Raw genomic sequence first — 17,122 nt, forward strand, 5'->3', positions numbered from 1 at the left:
CATGTAATCCTGTTACGCACATCACATCTTGAAATCCTCTGGAAAGTATCTTTGATAAATAAACAGTTTGGCTTTCTGTTTCTTTACTCAGTGCTTCGCATTTAGATTTCCCTTCTCTTCTTCAATCTTTTCTGGGTTTATTTCCCCTGGTGCGAAAGTTTCATACATAGTATAACTTCCGGTCGAGTGACTTTTCTAGTTTCGGTCTTCTTTGAAGACCCTTTGAAGACGTCAATCTTGTTTTGGCCCACTAACGTGATGTGTCACTGAAGCGCGTTAACTAGTGAAACAATCTTAGCTTGGACTGGAGCAAAAACGGATCAGAAAGCTGGCATACGAATGGAGAAAGCAGACCAGAAAATAGGTAAGATTTCTAGACCGAGGCAGTGACTGGTGTTCATTGAGTTTCAGTTGTCAGCGCTTTAATAGGTCTGTTTGTGGACTGTTTATGCTCCCTGCACGTATACAATTTCGAGCGCGCCCATGAATATTACGATTCCTTGAGATCCATTGATCCTCTCGTGTGGCTCTTCCATGAAACGTTGGATTGATCAGATAAAGAAGGGTGGAACCTGTACAAAGCTTATTAATCATCACAATAAATGCATAATTGGGGATTTCCCCCACCGAAGTTTGAATAGGACTGGACGAAGAACTTCATCTACATGTATCGTAGTTCAAGAACAGCATTTTCTCAGTTTGTCAAGTTGAATTCGTCGACCGTCGCTAAGTGTAACTGGTTCACAGGTGTGTGATCCTATAGTAAGCGGTATAAAAACTGTAAAATCGCAATTTTTTTTGGAATTGCAAAAGAGGGCATGAATCATTCAATACTATTTGAACCCTCAGTCACAAGACATTTGATGTCCCACTGCGATGAGTGTGCAAGCGTCCGATTTACATACTTCAGGTTCTAGGCATTATAACCAACGGAAAATGCCGATCAAATTCATGAGTCCTTTTCTAAAATTCAGTTCTGTTCACCGGCTTATCATCGAATAATAACTGCTTTTTAGCTGCTTAGTTCTCGGCGGGATGCTCATTTCAACTTCAAGAATCCTGTCGGAAGTTGCACGTGGGTCGTCTTGGTCCTTTCGACTTTGGAATGTACGCGTTGCAACCTACTAAAATCATAGCTACCGCCAGAGTTTCCTCGATGTTCAGTTCGTTTTCTTAATTTTTTGTACGTAAAAGCGAAGAGAGCAGCTTAGGATAACCCAGTCAAACCGTCTATCGAAAGATAATTGCGCTCATTTAACGTGACAGATCTGGGAACCCCAGCAATTCGCAGGAATGGGTGGCAGAGGCAATGATCTCAATTTCCCGCGTAACCTTTGTTATTTCTTTTTTCACCAAAAAAAAAAAAAGAGTGGTATTGTTTATTATCAGAATATTTCAATATTTCTTTGGCATTTTTGTACTTAATACTATGTGTCTACTTTTTTACCCATGCGATTCACTTTGATTTGAAAATGTTAATTTTACATTGTGTCTAGATACTCGACAGCCTGGAAGAGTTTTCAAAAAACTAGATACGCGGGGGACTGAATAAGAATCAGTGACAAGAATTATTTAGCTCTCAACTCTCGCTCTACCCCGGCCTTGCATACGCGCTTCCTTTTAAAACTTGAAAAAAATGATGTGAAGAGACCATTATTTGCTTTGCAAAACTAACTTACTACAATTCTGCGATATCACTGCTGTTAAGGTTACACTCTCTGACTTTGAGTGCGATAACACTTTTTAGCTAGCTGTCACCGTGCGGAATTTTAATACGTCAGGATTTTGGTTCATGACTAAACACTCTGACAACACGACACAATCTAACGCCGGACACTGTTTTACAAACACCTCTCAGCAGATGAAAGAAGCTTCGTGGAACTGGGAAGTGCCGGGAGGACTGCACTTGGACCCAAACAGAGCAAACAAGGACACCGCCGTAAACGAACGGCGTTCACAGCCCGGCAGCTTGAGAAGATGCAGGCGGTGTTCCAGTGGAACAAATACCCGGGGGTAACTGTACGTGAGGCGTTGGCTACCGAACTGGGAATAAGTGAGGCGTCCGTACAGGTCAGACTTATTCACTCATTAAATTTCTTCAGACCGGGTCAATGTCATGCTTCCACCGGGTAACAAGGCCGCCCAAGCTCCCCATTTAATAAGATTAGTCAACCTACAGGATGTGTCCTTTCCCACGAAGGAGTAAGGAGGGTAAAGTGAGCCCCGGTGCCTTGATTAACCTACAGTCGAACCTCTATTACGCTACCGGCCAGTTATCAAAGTCCCGAAATTATTGTCGGTAAAATACTGTAAATAATACCCCTTTTAACCAGCGACCTCTATTAAGCGGCGGCAGCCATCTTTTGATCATCCCTATGAGGGTTTTTTTATTATCTTTACCCCTTTTAAACGGCCACCCAAAATTTAATACATGTAAATTAACTTTTTTTTGGAAAAGACGATGGTAGATAACAGTCCGAAACAGAGGATGACGAGTGATAAAAACATTCAAACACACGTTTATCATGATTGTCTTGAAGTGACACCATGTTTACTAAGAAATTAACCCGATGGTGAAAAATATTCAAGGTACACCAACCTCTATTAATTAACCGCTTAATAGAGGTTTGACCGTAGTACTACAATTTTGGTCACTCGAAATTTGGCTGAAGTATGATAAGTGGGACGATGTTGCTATTTTTCCAATGATTCTGTTCAAAACTAAATAGCTCCTCCGATTGTGAGTGAATGACTTAGGTATTTCGTGCCCCCTGATTCTTGGTCAGTACTGAGTATTAACCATAACAATCCTCAAACTGTAACCAAAAAAGTACGGACGGATGAATTTCGAACGTTTATCAAGGAATAGGTATCCTTAATCGTAGGTTAGCTGTTACGGCCCATGGTTTTGAATCGTTTCCACACAGAGATAGAAATTAAAGTTATTTTGATCCATTTGAAAATTATGCTAGAACGGCAATTGTTACCGTAGTATACTTTGCTCTCCCGCATTCAGCCTGAGTGGGCACGAAAACCAGTTTCTAAAATCTGAAGATAAATTTCTTTGTGCTGTTTAGGTCTGGTTTCAGAATCGCCGATCCAAATGGCGGAAAAGAGAACATAACAAGCGACCTATTCATCGTGAGAAGGAGTTTGACGCATGCTCGTTTTATACCCATAACACCGCTCAACGTAGCTGGATGCTTCCGCAGGCGCACAATTACTGCTCATGTCAAATAAATTCTCAAACGATGTTTGGTGCACCACCAGTTTCAGCTGCCCTCATGCCTGCAGGCTCGACTGTTCATAGCTCTCTTATCACTTGTGCTTCTTTCTACTCAAATCACGTGCAGCCGTATGATCAAGAGAAAGACAAAAAAGACGCAGAACGGATTGACCAAACACCTTTCATGTTAAAATCTGGTGACGCGTCTATGAAATATGTTGACCTTGACCAAGTTCCTAAAGTGAGGATTGAGGCTATTCAAAGACAGCGTTCAGCGGATGAAATTATTGGTGCAAATGGTCTTCTGTGTATGTGGGGGACATCTTCTACATCCATGTCAAGTAAATAGTTATTTAGTAGTGTTCGGTTTTAGTCTGTTTGCAAATGCTGAGCACATACAAATATTTGCGACAACTATATGTTCTCGTTTCCGTTATGGTTTGAAACTAAGTGTAATCCAAGCTTGTTTGCTGAGTCTAAGCCTTGCGTTGAAACTAGGGCCAGCTAGCCGACTTAGGGTTAAGGTTATTGCTGCTGGTAGTTAAGTTAACTGATTATATTCGTTTAGGATTTTTTCCTGGCATTACAATAGCTTACCTGAGCAAAAGAAATTCTGCTGTGCTGAACGATTTCCAAGTAGCTCAGTGGTGATTCAGGACACACGATAGTATTGCATCGTGTTCCTTCAGAGCTGCAGACTGATTTTATAATAACGTGAAGTGAACATATTGATTTTAGAGCGAGTTTGAAACTTCACTCTGCAGCAATTTCACCGGCAACCCGAAGCTAACATCATAATAAACAAAACCGTTCCAAATGGGGAATGCAAATTCTTACCTTAAGCTGTCATATACATCCATACTTGCCAAGCATCTGGTTGCATGGAAAGGACACATTTACTCTGTCTTTTTTATACCAGACTTCTTAAACATTATTCGTTCGTTCACGAGCATGATTTGTCTAGTGTAATGAAGAAAGCATACATTTGTCCCCGCTCTTGTTCGAAACGATGATCAACTCTGGTCAAGTAGAGAGAAGGAGGGTTGCTAACTAGGTCATAGTGTCTTTGATGCATAACTCTGTTCTCAGAAATAACATTTAGGCTAAGGGAGATTTTTAGCGATTTGTATGGAGAATTTGAATTTTGAGCTTGTGACTTACTGGTTAATCTCGATTCAGAGAAACGCGAATGTGGGCAGAGTATTTAGATGAAAAAGCGTTTCGGTTAATTTTGTGATTGTTTGTCCCTCCATTTGAAATTATTACTTAAAGAACTGATAGAATTCAGTGAGATGATGGATCAGATATTTACTCAACTAAAAAGTAAGAGCATAAGTAATTACACTGTCGGATATTAACTGACTTCTAGAATTCCAACTGTGCATATTCCGAGTCAGTAGAGATAAGGTTGACTCAGGCGTAAAAGTCTGGCTTAAATCTCATGTGCAAAATGAGTTATTAGTGGTAGATACGAAAATAATTTTCTGTCACAATAGATTATTTTCTGATAACAGCGTTGGAACAAGTCAACAACTTAAAATAAGCGCCTGCAACAGCTCTCTTCTTGTCGAGCATAAGCTAACACTCGTTCATGTGAAAAGTAAATATGAACGCGGAAATAATATATTTTCTTCAAAGACTGTCCGCATTTGTTTACTTCGGGTTGTTTTATCTGTGTTTTAGTACTTACGGTAAAGGTTTCATCGCTAAGTGAACAACTAGATGACAACATCGACCATGCAGCTATGACCATGAGCTATTGATAGATTGTATTTTTTTTTTTTAATCATTTGCAACGGAGAGGTAAAATAAAGATCGTTTTCATTTTTCTAAGGTATATTGACTTTCTGATTATTCTTAACCTTGGCAGAATGCTAATTATCTTGATGATTAAGGGTTTAGTCCGGCATTAAGAAGAATTATGTCTTTTTGTACAAATTTCAAGGAAAGTACTATCCGAACTCCTAAAGTAAAAGCGACCAAAAGGAATCTTTGGCGAATAAATAGCTATGATTCTGAAAATGATTTATGGAATCATAAAATGAAGCTATAGACTAATGTTGAGTTCTCACGCGCTGTAAAAGGTCGTCTACATTAGCACCAAGCCTTACACCCAGAAATCAAATACAGCCGGCACAATGATCTACTTTGATAAAACGAACAAGAAAATGGTAATATATTAGCTTTTCTATCGACAGAGAGTTTTTTGTTTTTCTTTAAGAGGTCCTTACTTGAACATTTCAGAGCTAAGGCAATAAAATATAATAATTCTAAATTATCACGTTCTAGTTTTACTTAAGTATTTTTTTCCATTTTTAATTAGTTGATGGCAGAGCATATTTTGTATTTGTCGTCGTCTCCCATGGTAGCGCGAAACGGCACCAGATATTGAAAAATGTTTCGTGAGGAAAATCAATTCGAAACTTGCAGGAAACTCAGGGCTATTTTTGTGTGTTTTTTATTTATTTATTTATTTATTTATTTTTGCAATATCAATATATTGTCAAGCGATGACCAAAATAAAGAAAATCACCGTCATCTAGGAGATATTGCCTTAAGTTGTACAACGATTAGTGATTGGAGATATTTTGCCTAGATCGAGGTCTTGATTATGAAAGCAATATCGGTCCGTTTTGCACTAAGTTTGTTAGTGCCGAGGGCCCAATCTATAGATTCTGATAAATCATTCAAGTCAGATAAGTGACCACTTTGAAATGCCATGATAAACTAATGCTGAAATAAAGTGCACTGACAGTGCTGACAGCACTTCCCTAGCCTGGAGAACATCAATAAGCTTGCACGACACAAGAAAGACAGTTTTCGCGTAAAACGGATATCAAAGAAGCTTCTTGTCAGAAACGCGTTGATTTAAAACAAATAAGTCAACCATTTTTATGTAGTATCTCTTAAAAGCGTTAAAAGACGCAATTTGCTTGCTATAATAGCTCTCGAATCTCAGGCTAGCGCGATATCATGCACCTGCAAGCTAGAAATAAGTTCGGCTCTTGAATCGCAAAGCCTGGAGCCCGGAGAAAGATTGAAAAGCGAATCATTTTTATTCTTTTGGTGCTAAAAATTGATTTTGTACACCGCTGTGTTTGTTCCTTACCGACCGTAGATTTGCGGCACGAAATGTCCTTCTTTATGCATCCTGTAATTTACAATAAGATTCATATGTTTTTTAATATTTTCATAACTGCACTTATAATTGAAGGAAACGCGAGTATCTCAATTGACCACGAAAATCTAAGGCAGGACCGTTTGCATGCAAATAACCTAGCACTAGGCAATACACTGCTTCCAGAATACTATTAATTGTCATGATTATTGTTTCACAACGAAAAATATACATGGTAAATTTGCAGAATTTCATGTCACCCCTTTTGTATACCGAAGCTTTTTGTCGCAGTTTTTTCAGTCAGCCCTTAAGATTTAATGAACTTCACGGGGGTTTTGTTCAGTGGAAATCCGCTGCAGAACAGTTCAGCTGAGTAAGCTTCTTAATGTTTGTCTGACTGCATTGTTTATTTCTCGCAAACGCCAACAATAAATGAGAGGGTTAAGGGACGAATTGACAAATATCAAGGTTGCCGTTAGTTCATAAGACAAGCGAGCTGCAAACGTCACGCCTTGAGCCTCAATCACGGCAACAGTGCAAAGATACGGTGTGAAACAAACTGCAAGGATACAATAAACCCAGAATGAACTTACTGCTTGTTTCTTTATGCTTTGCACATTCAGTTCTTCCTCCTCGTTCTTGTCAAAACCTTGTATTTGCGTACGCTGCACGTGAATTATTGACCGGTGATGCAGCACGATGCGATAAATGTTTATGTATGAAAAAGTAGCAATGGACAAGCTGATGGTGATAATTATGATGGCAACTATTTTTACAAGTTCGTGTTGCCATAACCATAGCGAGCCAAACGTTGAACTGAACAGCCAAATCCCCACCAGAACCAAAACTGCGCGCTTGACGGTGATGAGTTCCCCGTATCTGAGGTGAAGTCGGAGGGCAAGATACCTGTCCATGCTTACGGCGGTCACAGTTAAAAGTGAAACGATACACAGCGCGTTTGCGGCAATTTCTACCGCTATTCCAGCGCCGCAAAAGAGCGGTGTGTTTCGTATTACCTTGGCCAAAATTTGACAGGAGAAGAGTGGATGAACGATAAAGCCAACACCGAGATCAGAAAGAGCCAAACCGAAAAGAAGCGCGCCGGACGGGGTTTGAAGGGATGGTGTCCTGCGAATAGCCATTAGGATTACCAGATTGGACGCTGCAGCAATAATGGAAAAAACAGCGTTGACCACGCAATTGAAGATGTACCAACCGGGTGCAAATTGTCCAAGATCAAAATGCGCCTTAGTAAAGTGAAAACAAATTTCTTCCTCAAGTCTTGAAGGCGCAGTCTTATCCCCAGTTTCGTTGACCAGTTGTAACTCCATGATCCGAAACTTTCATAAATTTTAAAAAACCTTTTGAACCTTGTCCAAACGCACCTAAATAGCATAGAATTTAGAAATCAAGAGAAGCCTATCTCGATCTTGAAATATGAGAGCTAAATCTGCCTCTAAAGATGTGTCAAAAGGAGTGAAAATGTTGAACGAAGCCTATTGAAATTTCCTGCGGTTTATATCTGACGAAACCAGAACTTGTCAGAGAACCGGTAAAAGTTGATAACGAATCAAATTTCGAAGCGAATAATGAAAGCGATTTTTTTCCATAGCAGCTGCAGGTATTTACGTGTTGATTGGAAACAATCCAGAAGGCAGCAATATCTGTCCTTTAATCTGTCAGTTGACTGTGGGGAAATAAACTCTGAATCAATCAGATGAATTTAAAAGGGACATATCAAATATGGTAAATTTCATATCGCGCGGAAACGGAAATTGAAATAAGGAATGCTTCGTTTGACAAGGGCATGAATAATCTTGACATTCAGCTTAAAATAGCTTTCTGGGATAAGGACTGAGGGGTGAAAAGCTCTCTTTTGATGAGAAAATTCGCAGGATAACCGAGCTGTGGTCGTAAATTATAAATTAGTTAAACTGGAAAAAAATCCTACATGTTGAGCCGCGGATTGTTACAGATTTCCGGCGAACATTGAAATTTTAATTATGAAGATAACACACTGAGTCAATTTCTTAGAAAATAACAATTTCACATCAAGGATAGATTGAAGGTGTATAACTGGCTACAGCAAAGGTATCATACGTCAAGTTCGTTAAACACGGTATATATAGGTTATTGTAATAGAGTAATTACGTTGTGTTTATAAGCAGTGTTAGCAGTCGTATTGTGAAACATGTAGGTCTCTGTAAGATTATTATTTCTGTTTGTGTTTTGCAATAAATTAAAAAAAAAAACGTTCGTAAAACACAAGAACGAAGTAGTCTAGCAGGCATAAGAAATGAAACAGTCAACTGTATGCTCATTCAAAATTGGGCTGTGAACTCGAGGATTATGTCAGCAGAGCTGATAATCAAACCCTCAGGAAACTACACTCGTAAACGACAGAACTCAAAAGTTCCTAACCAGGCCTTATTCAGTTTCGCATTTGGTAAGTCCTAGTTGCGAAGGCTCTAGCAAAAAAGTCTGGAGGGAGTGTGAATCCGTGGCGTTGCGAATGGTGGCGCCTCGGCTTCACGCTCGTGCTGCAACGGTTTGGGGAGGCAACAGAGCATTTTTTAACGATGCACAAATTGATATAAAAGCCGAGTGCGTCTGCTCCCAGCGCCAGGTTAAAGGCTAACTAACAATCGACACGCTAAGCCCGTTCGTAGTAAGAAAACAGAGGGTGAGTTTGCCTTCAGTTGCGCTCGATTACCAGCCGCTCTTCGGCAAAATTGTACAATAGAGAATTCGAGAGCGGCGAAAATCAAGCCTAGTCTACTACCAACAATTGGGTTCTGCCAATTATTACATAAGAGATTTTTTTATGAGTCGGGCGGTTAATTGTATATGATTTGCATGAAGCACGAGTCGAAATTCAAGGGGTGAGAGAAATCCTACTGTCGAAGGTGCTTGCTCCGGCATACCTTTTTGCCTGCGGTCCTGAAGGACTTAGTGGAGCACAAATAAGCGAAATTGTTTTTTCATCTCATGATGAACAAAGAAACTTTAAAAACTCTGATTTAGTGAATATAACATGTCATGTTACGAATTCATATTTGAGATTACTGACTCAACTTCGGCTTAGCGCTTTTGTTCAGTTCAGTTTGAAAGAAAGATCCAGACTGTTTACAGCCTCTTCGTTTTCCCAGATCATTGAAAGTGCAAAAAATTCGCGAGAGAAGGGTTCCTGGTCTTCCTGTCGCAAACCTTTCTAGTTGAGAAATGCAGGGGTTGTGAACACTCTAACAGTTTCGACAATGTGACAATAATTGAAGTGATTTGTTGATTTAAGTTGAGAGATCACAACTGAGAAGAACTTGTACTAAAAGCTTTATCGAACGTTCTCGTAATATCCGAATTGGATTACATAACCCCAACTGAAGGAAATGTTGATTGGCCAATGAAATTTAGCGTACTACCTTGGTTCAGGTCACGCGACTTTTAAAACACCTTTAATCGAAAAGGGATGTACTGATCAGAATTTAAGTGCAGGATAAACATTGAAAGAGCTTCCGTAAGAGTTCCGTCACTAACAAGGTTATTTACAGTAGATTGGATTGATTTTATATAAGATATCATAAGAAAGCTGTCCTATGCATATGGCCGTCGCGTTTTCTAAATTGTTCCTGTGTTCTCAAATTCACCTTGCTAGTAGGTAAACCCTCAACTACGGTTATTTCCCGCATGTTTTTCTACAGGGGCTTATGTAAATTGCGATGTATTTTCTACTACTTTTAAGTGCTACGTTAGACGGTCGATGTTTTTTTTTTTTAATCAGCTCATAGTACAGTAGACTTTTGCTGAGGTGCCAGGCTTGTTTTGAAGTGTGCAAGGGTAAACATTCGAGAAAAAAAAACTAGTTGCACTATTTATTGTTTCCTGGACTGGAGCGATGACTTAGTTTGTTCAAAGAGGAAGTACTACCCAATCCAGACGCAGAAAATGTACCACTGATGGAGAAAAATAACCATGTGAGTTTGCTGAACTAACAACTGATATCACGACGTGTCCTTACATATTCTGAGCATATAGTTCTCTCTAACGTTCTGAGCATTTTCTTGTTGCCAACGTTCTCTTTCTTGCCAAGACTGGAAGCACAGCTTTACAGTTTTTCTCACCGCGTTGCGAATTTCTCTTAAGCGCCAACAATACACCAAAGGGTTCAATGAAGAGTTTATGAAAACCAAGATGGCAGTTATTTCATAGAGAAACCGCTTTGCGACTGAAAGTCCTGTCAGCGTTATCACGACCACCACACAAAAATATGGCAAATAGCATACGACAATTAAACAATAAACCCAGAAGGCACTGAGCGCGTGAGACTTGAAACTCGCCATGTTCGGCACTTGTTTGCTATTGTTCACCTGTTCCAGGGCACATTTGAGAATAACGTCATTATGATAGTGGCGTGAAACAACTCGATAAATTTGAAAATAAGAGAACGTAGCGGTCAAAAGACATATCACAATTGTTGTCATCACCTTGATTTTGACCATTTCAGGCTTGTAGAGCCACAGAGACCCAATAAACGCGCCAATAACCCAGATGATTCCAATCACAATTACTACTCGCTTTATCGTGACGAGTTCGTTGTATCTAAGGTGAAGTTGTAGAGCTAAATACCTGTCCAAGCTAACTGCAGTGACAGTCAGAAGGGAAATGATACACAAAGCGTTTGCAGTTATTTCAACTGTGATCCCAGCCCCGCAGAAAACGGCTTTGTTCCTTGTAACCTTGCCAAGCATTTGGGCGAAAAACAAAGGGTGGACAATTAACCCTACTCCAAGATCAGATAGCGCTAAGCTCAACAAAAGAGTAATGGACGGAGAATGTAAAGTGGGAGTCCTTCGAATGGCGGCGAGAACCAGTAAATTGGCAACCGTAGCTGTGACTGAAAAAATAGCATTCAACACGCAGCTAAAAATGTACCAACCGGGCGAAATGTCTCCAAGGTTGAAGTGAACGATGTTGAAATGATAACAAGAAAGGAAGTCTCTATCTATCCCGTACTTTTCTGTGGTGGTAATGTTTGTCACGTTTTGAATTAAAGATTCCATGCCTCTTGGATTCTCGCTAGTCATAGCTTAAAACTGATGTGTACGGCTTCTTCCCAAGCTACAGACATCTGAAGTAAACGCGGACTTATTAATAAGGTCTACTGCAGAATTGGATCAGTATCTTACGTCAGCGCGCTGACATAAGATAGGGAAAGATTTCAAACCATGCATTATCCAATTTATGTGACTCGTGAAGTTTACCGCAGCCTCATCAATATTCTAGTTGCTGGGTCACTAAAAGAATAGCGAAAACAACGCATTGAATTAGTGATTTAACAGCCAATGACCACACATAATATCCAATAGGCCTTTTATCAATTGCACGGTTGTGTATATAACTAACTCTGCTGGAGGGTACATTAGCTTTCAATATATAAGGTAAATTTTTTGAAACTTTCACATTTTCTTTATTTCAAAATTGAACGTCCGTTGCAGTTGTGGTGGGAAATGAAGATTTTTTCATTCATTATTTCACGTAGTGCACAACTAAACTATCCTAGCCCGACTTTAATTTAATCCAATATTTTCAATATCTTTAACATTTCAATAACATCAAGTGCATAGCCTTAATTCGAAGAGCGGCTTTAGATTTTGGCAGTTCACAATTTGCTTTGGCATCATCACAGATTGTATTTACTCATATAAGATTTTAATTCTTTTGGTGTTCTTCTGGTTCCCTATCTCTAACGCCTATGAATAGACTAAAAGATTCTCGCTTTGAAATGCTAACAATTAATGTATCAGAAGATAGGTCTCACCTACTGCCAAGCTTGAGCTTGATTTTTAAAATTGACTTCACTGCTTAAATAATGAAATTTTGGCTTACATTTATCTACATGAGCGGGAAAATGATAACTAAGTTAAATGATTTCCTTCTTTAAAATCATTTGTTTAATTGATTTTTCTTCTATTTGCTTTTAATTTCCTTTAAAAGGAAATGCATTAGTACCTTAGCCTCGCATGGCTCATTTTCGTACGAAAAATCGCCAGAAAACGTGATCGATCTCCTAGAAAATTACTCTATACTTTAGACAGATATGAAATCAAGTGGAAAATAGCGTCCCTAAAAACACAATGAACAAGGATATGTCAAGAAGGGTTGTGATCAATTTATCCGGGTCTGGATTACCGGATGACTGTCAGACCACGTTCAACTTTTTCTACGTCTTGCCTCTTATTTTATGGCTGGGATTCCTCGCACGTGATTATCAAGTACAAATACAGTTATATAGAGCAGGGATGAGAGGAGGGGGACTTCTTCTTCGCGTTTTTCCTCCCCTACTCCTTCCCCGTGTTTACCTTGCTATCATCCTTCCTGTCAGTAAATTTCATCCCGTCTCTCGTTTTTGAGCACAGATCTGGTTTCGCCTCTCATGTTTCGCAACAACAAGATATACAGAAAAAATCGTTATCGTTATTGCGTTCTTATCGCGTTTTCCCGTTCTCACGTTCCTCTCAGTTCGTTCCTAGAGAACGTCTTGGTAGTAACTGGTCGCGTGACCTCGAAAATTCTAATATGACATCGACGGTATTTACCTGTAGGCAGACGAATAATGCTTCTCAGAGGAACAATACTCGTCCAGATAGATACAGAAATAAGACGCATTAACGTTAAACTAATTGAATAGTTTACTGCGTCTAGAAGACGCACTATACGTTTCAGCTACATAACTCGTCTAACCATTACGAATTTTGTACGTCCCATATCCACCTAAACCAAGAGAGGATGCCTAAGCGTAGTTAATGTTAGACGCATTCCTTACCAATATTTTTCTGGATGGAGGAAGGTTCTACCGCTCTTTATTTTTTTTTCATCATAACTGTTCGAGTAATAAATATTTTTCCCAACCAAGCTTGCCCGGCACCGTAGTGGGAGGCCGTCGGCCATTGGCCTTTTCTGTTTTGTCCTTGCTGCGCTGGATTTAATCTGTAAAGACCTTGTAGTCTTGTTATTCACCCAGGTGGCACTCGATCGGACCGGTTATAATACGATGAATATACTTCCTAGCTACTAGTTATGTGTTCTTTTACACGCAGTAAAGACAATGCTTTAAAAAATATATAGCAATGTTTATATACATTTTAAGTATATTTATATTTATTTGCCCATTCCCATTACACAGCAGTGATAGAATTAAAAGAAAAAGATAAGGTAAACAACTACATAAAGGCAGCTGTTTCAGCGCCTAGTTTAGAAATTATAATAGCATTTCCAGATCTTTCCATAGACGCGCTTTATTGCTAGAAACACAGAACTCCGGCCGCATTTATGAGAATACAAAATCATTACTTAAGTCGTTTTCTTCGTTTGAAATCTCTTGTGCAATCACATTTATCAGGGACCAAAATTTTGAGAACAAGCCAAACCATAGATTCGAGAAAAACAGGAATACGAGTGAATCAGGTTCAAATGCAAAATAGAACAAACATTATCACTATCTATTTGTTTGAATGAAATAAAATGGTCGCTTTCGCCTGATTATACTCAATTGAAATTGCTTGTCGGTTGCTTACGATAAAGAAAAGAACGAAATTAAAGCGCTCTTGACTGTATCCAGAATGGACGTGCATGAGTCCTGATTTCGTGCAAGCATAAATGACGTGGTATGACGTGGCAGGAAGCTTGTAACATGACGTCGTTGTCGTGCATGCGTGATTCTTTTGTAACCGCTATTCATATTGACACAGTCTCCTGTAGATGCGTCATGTTATGTTGATAGCTAGGTGGGAAAAAAAATTCAACTTACACTAAATAGGAATAAAGTTGCATCACACGCAGGAAAGATGATTTCCGCATCATATTCGGGTCCGCGAATTTAATGGTTAGAATTTTAAAACAAAAATGTACAACTTTTTAATGTTTCTTAGAACGTTTCGAATGAAATGTGACTGATGATGACTATAACGTGCTGTAGTGAGTCCGTAGGACGTGTTTAGAATACAGTTACAGCCTCTTAGTTTTACACAATCAAATTTAACAACTTTGATTAATGTGTGAAGTATGGAACACATAGCCATTACCCAAGCCATCGAGTGGCGCATTAACTATTGCTTTAAAACATTTCAGTTTATCGTCAATTTACAGTGATTAAGATGACCTTCCCGATCACTTCCCTACTACTGAGTTTTCTTCGGTTTGCAGTGTACGTAATCTACATCAGTTCTTCGAGCTACTTTCTCTTTAAAAAAGAGAAAGCAATCCCAGGGAAAATACATTTGTGTTAGTGTACGCAATAATTGCTTTTCAAAGGAAATCTGAGGTCAAGATAACCAGTACGAAGGTAGCAAAACACCGGGCTGAAGACGCAGTAAATAAAAAAGAAACGCGGATGAGACAGATTGCGACAGATTGCGGATGGTGAACTTGAAAACGTTAGGATAATGTTTTCAAGATTCGCCTATGATCAGTGAAGACGCTCCCCGTTAATAAACTTTTGTGAGCACTTGAACTTGACCTATTAGGAACGGTGTTTTATGCAAATTCTGCTTTAAGTCCGTTAACCGCTGATGTCCTTGAAACAAAAGCCTGACAGCCGGTGTAATTTAGAATTTCAGTTTTTATCTGACCACGATCTTCGACGTGATCGGAAATGATTTTGTTCCTTTAGCTGTTCGCTGATCTCTTTAATAAGTTCAAGAAAATTCGTGATACTTCCCGCAACCTGTCAGAACAATCGTGCTTATTTCAATTCTTTCAACCAATCAGGAACAAAACCAATCGTGACGTGCGTTTTCCCTGCGCTTATCGCCGGCCGGCGATGACATGTTTTCCCGCGCGTGGATGTGGTTGCACGCGTTTTTTGGTTTCGAGATCTAACTGGTTCATTGCATGCATGACTAGCCAGGTGTGATAATTTTGGTTTCACTTCTGTGACAGTTATAAGAAAACCACACAAAATACAATATCCTAAAAATAAAACCCATTGCTGTCTCCCCCTATACTTGAGTCGGTCGGTTGCAGTTTATCCCTAATGCAATCAAAGCTGCTGATAAGGTTAAAATATAAGAAAAAAATTCTAGTAGAAACATGACCGGCAATATGCCTGATGAATAATCGTGTGTACAACACGTGGAGTTTCCCACAGTGCATCTCACATGTTCCCATCCCCGCGGGCCTACTAGAGTTACTCCCCTGTTTTATGAAGCCGAAGTAAATTTTTTCAACTTTTTTCCCTAATACTAATATGGCTGAAAGCCATGATAGATTAGAATTGTCTCTCCCCACGAATTTTAAATAACTCCGGATTAAAATTGACCATGGGCCGTCATTTCTGAGTGCAAGTTGATTGTTCTCTCTTAGTCTGAAACGGCACCCACAGTTTTGCGGTTTTTTTCACCACATTACGAATATCTCGTAGACGCCAGCAATACACCAAAGGGTTGAGAGAAGAATTTATGAAAACCAGGACGGCAGTTATGTCGTAACAAAACCTCTTTGGAATTGAAGGTCCTGTCAGTGTTATCACAAACACGACACAAAAGTATGGCAAATAGCATAAAAGGATAAGGCAATAAACCAAGAAAGTACTGAGAGCGTGAGACTTGAAACTCGCCATGTTTGCCGTCTGTTCACGAATGTTCTCATTCCGTTCCACTGCACACTTCAAAGTCAGTTCACTATGTATAACCCGCGAGACCGCGAGATAAATTTGAACATAAGAGAAGGCAGCGGCTAAAAGGCATAGCACTATTATGATCATTACGTTGTATTTCACCGTCTCGGGTGTGTAAAGCCATAACGTACCAGAAAACGCACCGATTAACCAGATGATTCCAATGCTGATTATCGCTCGCTTGATCGTGACGAGTTCTTTGTATCTAAGGTGAAGTCGCAGCGCCAAATACCTGTCCAAACTGACTGCAGTAACAGTCAGGAGGGAAATGATACACAGAGCGTTTGCGATTACTTCGACAGCGATTCCAGCCTCGCAGAAGACTTCTCTGTTCCGTACAAGTTTTCCAATTATCAGTGAGAAATACAGTGGATGAACAAGTAAGCCAACTCCTAGGTCGGCGAGCGCCAAACCAAACAGAAGCGTGTTGGACGGAGAATGCAGCGAGGGAGTCCTGCGTATCGCAGCGAGAACTAACAAATTGGCAACTGTTGCAGTGATCGAAAAGACCGCGCTCAACGCACAGCTGAGAATATACCAGCCGTGCCAAATATCTCCAATATTGAAGTCAGTGACAGTAAAATGATAACAAGAGAAAACTTCGTTTTTCACTTTTATCGCGTGTGTTTCATCGACGGTGGCATCTGAAGCGTTTTCTTTCAATACGTCCATCTTCTCGGGTTCAATTCTCGACAAGTACTGGCTTATTTCCCCAGTTGGCCCACATTAATTAAGGGCCCTTTCACAAAATCACACATCAAGTAGCAATGAAATATTATTGGCAGGTTCTCAGAATAAATTTAAATTTCCAAGTTGCTGGGCTACTGAAAAGAAAGTAAAATGCCGAATCGAGTTTGACATACAGAATTCAATGGGTGCATTTTTACATTTATCATATAAGGCACCTTAAATAATTCTCGCTTGATTTGAATGCGGTATGTACGTAAACATGATTAATATGTACGGAAAGACACGTATAGTGTCTCAATTGTAAAGTCGACATGCGCTCCAAACCAGCAGGTTGTTGTAGGCTTTTGACAGTACTAACGTCAATTCATTTTTTTGTTTGTTGACAATAAGCGATTATGATTTTTTCGTTTCCGCTGCT

At 39.6% G+C, this 17,122-nt stretch overlaps 4 protein-coding genes across 4 annotated transcripts; 1 reads left to right on the forward strand and 3 right to left on the reverse strand.

Annotated features, from left to right (window-relative positions):
* The first annotated feature begins 196 nt into the window (after nucleotides 1–196).
* Nucleotides 197–5,063, forward strand: LOC110056965 (pituitary homeobox 3-like). Its single transcript, XM_020763533.2, has 3 exons — nucleotides 197–364; nucleotides 1,859–2,070; nucleotides 3,078–5,063. Exons 1-3 carry the CDS (start codon nucleotides 340–342, stop codon nucleotides 3,573–3,575), a joined length of 735 nt encoding a protein of 244 aa, XP_020619192.1. The 5' UTR covers nucleotides 197–339; the 3' UTR covers nucleotides 3,576–5,063.
* Nucleotides 4,975–8,026, reverse strand: LOC110056964 (histamine H2 receptor-like). The gene has a single exon (XM_020763532.2). It carries the CDS (start codon nucleotides 7,673–7,675, stop codon nucleotides 6,710–6,712), a length of 966 nt encoding a protein of 321 aa, XP_020619191.2. The 5' UTR covers nucleotides 7,676–8,026; the 3' UTR covers nucleotides 4,975–6,709.
* A 1,735-nt stretch (nucleotides 8,027–9,761) lies between these two features.
* Nucleotides 9,762–11,631, reverse strand: LOC110056921 (melanocyte-stimulating hormone receptor-like). Its single transcript, XM_020763479.2, has one exon. It carries the CDS (start codon nucleotides 11,423–11,425, stop codon nucleotides 10,343–10,345), a length of 1,083 nt encoding a protein of 360 aa, XP_020619138.1. The 5' UTR covers nucleotides 11,426–11,631; the 3' UTR covers nucleotides 9,762–10,342.
* A 1,552-nt stretch (nucleotides 11,632–13,183) lies between these two features.
* Nucleotides 13,184–16,940, reverse strand: LOC110056926 (melanocyte-stimulating hormone receptor-like). The gene has a single exon (XM_020763485.2). It carries the CDS (start codon nucleotides 16,684–16,686, stop codon nucleotides 15,667–15,669), a length of 1,020 nt encoding a protein of 339 aa, XP_020619144.2. The 5' UTR covers nucleotides 16,687–16,940; the 3' UTR covers nucleotides 13,184–15,666.
* Nucleotides 16,941–17,122: the final 182 nt, after the last annotated feature.

Source organism: Orbicella faveolata, unplaced genomic scaffold (genome assembly GCF_042242905.1).
Source record: "Orbicella faveolata isolate gen_17 unplaced genomic scaffold, um_ofav_v1 contig_1, whole genome shotgun sequence".
Classification (NCBI taxonomy): domain Eukaryota; kingdom Metazoa; phylum Cnidaria; class Anthozoa; order Scleractinia; family Merulinidae; genus Orbicella; species Orbicella faveolata.